Consider the following 1,517-nt stretch of genomic DNA (forward strand, 5'->3'; position numbering starts at 1 on the left):
AGCAAAACCGAAAGATCCACAATTTCAAGCTACAGCTGATTATGATATTATTTCAAAAACAATTACCATAAATGTGGAAGAAATATCTCGTCAAAATAAATATGAAGGTATGTCTGATTGCATTGATCTAAAGGAAGCGAAGAAGTTTTGTATTTGCACAGACAAATCTTAGTGTTTGTTCGTACTATTTAAGAGTGATATGTCCACGGTAGCGGGTACAAAATGACAATGATATTTAAAAAAGGGTTTGCATAAAAAGTGATTTCTTTGCAGAAGCAATTTTATTACTGTTAATGCAACCTCAATTTTCGCACGGAATGAAAGCATGAAATTCTTTTAGAATTAGATCCGGTTACTTCCAGTGTTTCCGGGTGCCGAAAATAATAATTGCACCAAGAACAATCACACTTTTTCACATTTTGGTGCAAGACAACAAAAACTACAACTTAATTTTCAACGAACTACTTGCATTTAAGCATTACTACTTTTTGGAAATTTATTCCAAACGGCAACACCAAAGCTCTGGTGTAAGTGAATAATATCAACATAGCTTCCAGAAATAAATGTTAAGGATAAGGTTTACAGACTGGCCCTGGATAAAGTTTATACACTCTTCTCGATATTTCAGAACTAAAAGATTCTCGTGACCAAAATATATGTACATACATACATACGTGAACCAAGTGAAAATCTCTCACTCTTCCGTGTTGTCGTCATATCCGCGAATCGCTAAACTTCGAATACTTGCGAAATTCATGTTTAAAGATATTTATCCCTATAAGATTTTTGTCTTTCGCGAGCAATCCGAATTGAAACCAGAGGCATAACTATTATTATAGTAAGAAAAAAATGTTTCGAGTCATCTATAGCTATAACTGTTAGACTTACATATGTATGTATGTATGTTTATAACAAAAGTATTTTCAAAATAATTACACCAGTCAACACGATTTTGGGTCTGACTTCTACATGCTAAATTTAAGTTTCTCCTACGCTAAAAATAAGAAAAAACAATTTTTTTTTTATCAAAGTTTGGTTTTGTAAAAGCTAGAGCAATTTTTAATTTTTTCTTGAAAAATCACTAATTTGTATATATTTATTTTTTATAATTTTACTTTAAATTATGATTAGAAAAGTTTTTGCTGAATCAATTCATTTTGATCAATTGGTCGATTTGAATTTCAAGTGTTTTTCTTATGTTTTGAATGAGAATCTAAGCATGAGAACAGAAACCCAAAGAAAAAAAAATGTTTTTGTTGACCGGTGTTATGAGCGAAAACTAGTCCCGAAAAAGTCCTGAAATATTCCTAAACTAAGCCCATAATGATTTCGAAAAAGTCTTAAACCAAATAGTCCCGAAATTATTTCAGAAAAATCCCGAACTAGTCCCGAAATGTTCCCGAGCTAGTACCGAAACAGTACTGAACAAGTTCCATTCTTTAAGACTTAAAAATTGTTTCCTCACTAATAACTCGAACTCGAACGAGCCAGATTCGGATTCAGTGAGTCGAAATACA

The 1,517-nt window shown here is 31.9% G+C and overlaps 1 protein-coding gene across 1 annotated transcript; it reads left to right on the forward strand.

Annotated features, from left to right (window-relative positions):
- Nucleotides 1–31: 31 nt before the first annotated feature.
- LOC118756152 lies at nucleotides 32–383 on the forward strand (the record flags this gene model as incomplete). Its single annotated transcript, XM_036490935.1, is given in 1 exon segment — nucleotides 32–383. A coding segment is annotated over 1 exon segment (141 nt), but the record flags the coding sequence as incomplete, so codon positions are not given.
- Nucleotides 384–1,517: the final 1,134 nt, after the last annotated feature.

The sequence above is a fragment of the Rhagoletis pomonella genome, unplaced genomic scaffold, assembly GCF_013731165.1.
Source record: "Rhagoletis pomonella isolate Grant_MI unplaced genomic scaffold, Rhpom_1.0 Rhpom_scaffold_09013, whole genome shotgun sequence".
Classification (NCBI taxonomy): domain Eukaryota; kingdom Metazoa; phylum Arthropoda; class Insecta; order Diptera; family Tephritidae; genus Rhagoletis; species Rhagoletis pomonella.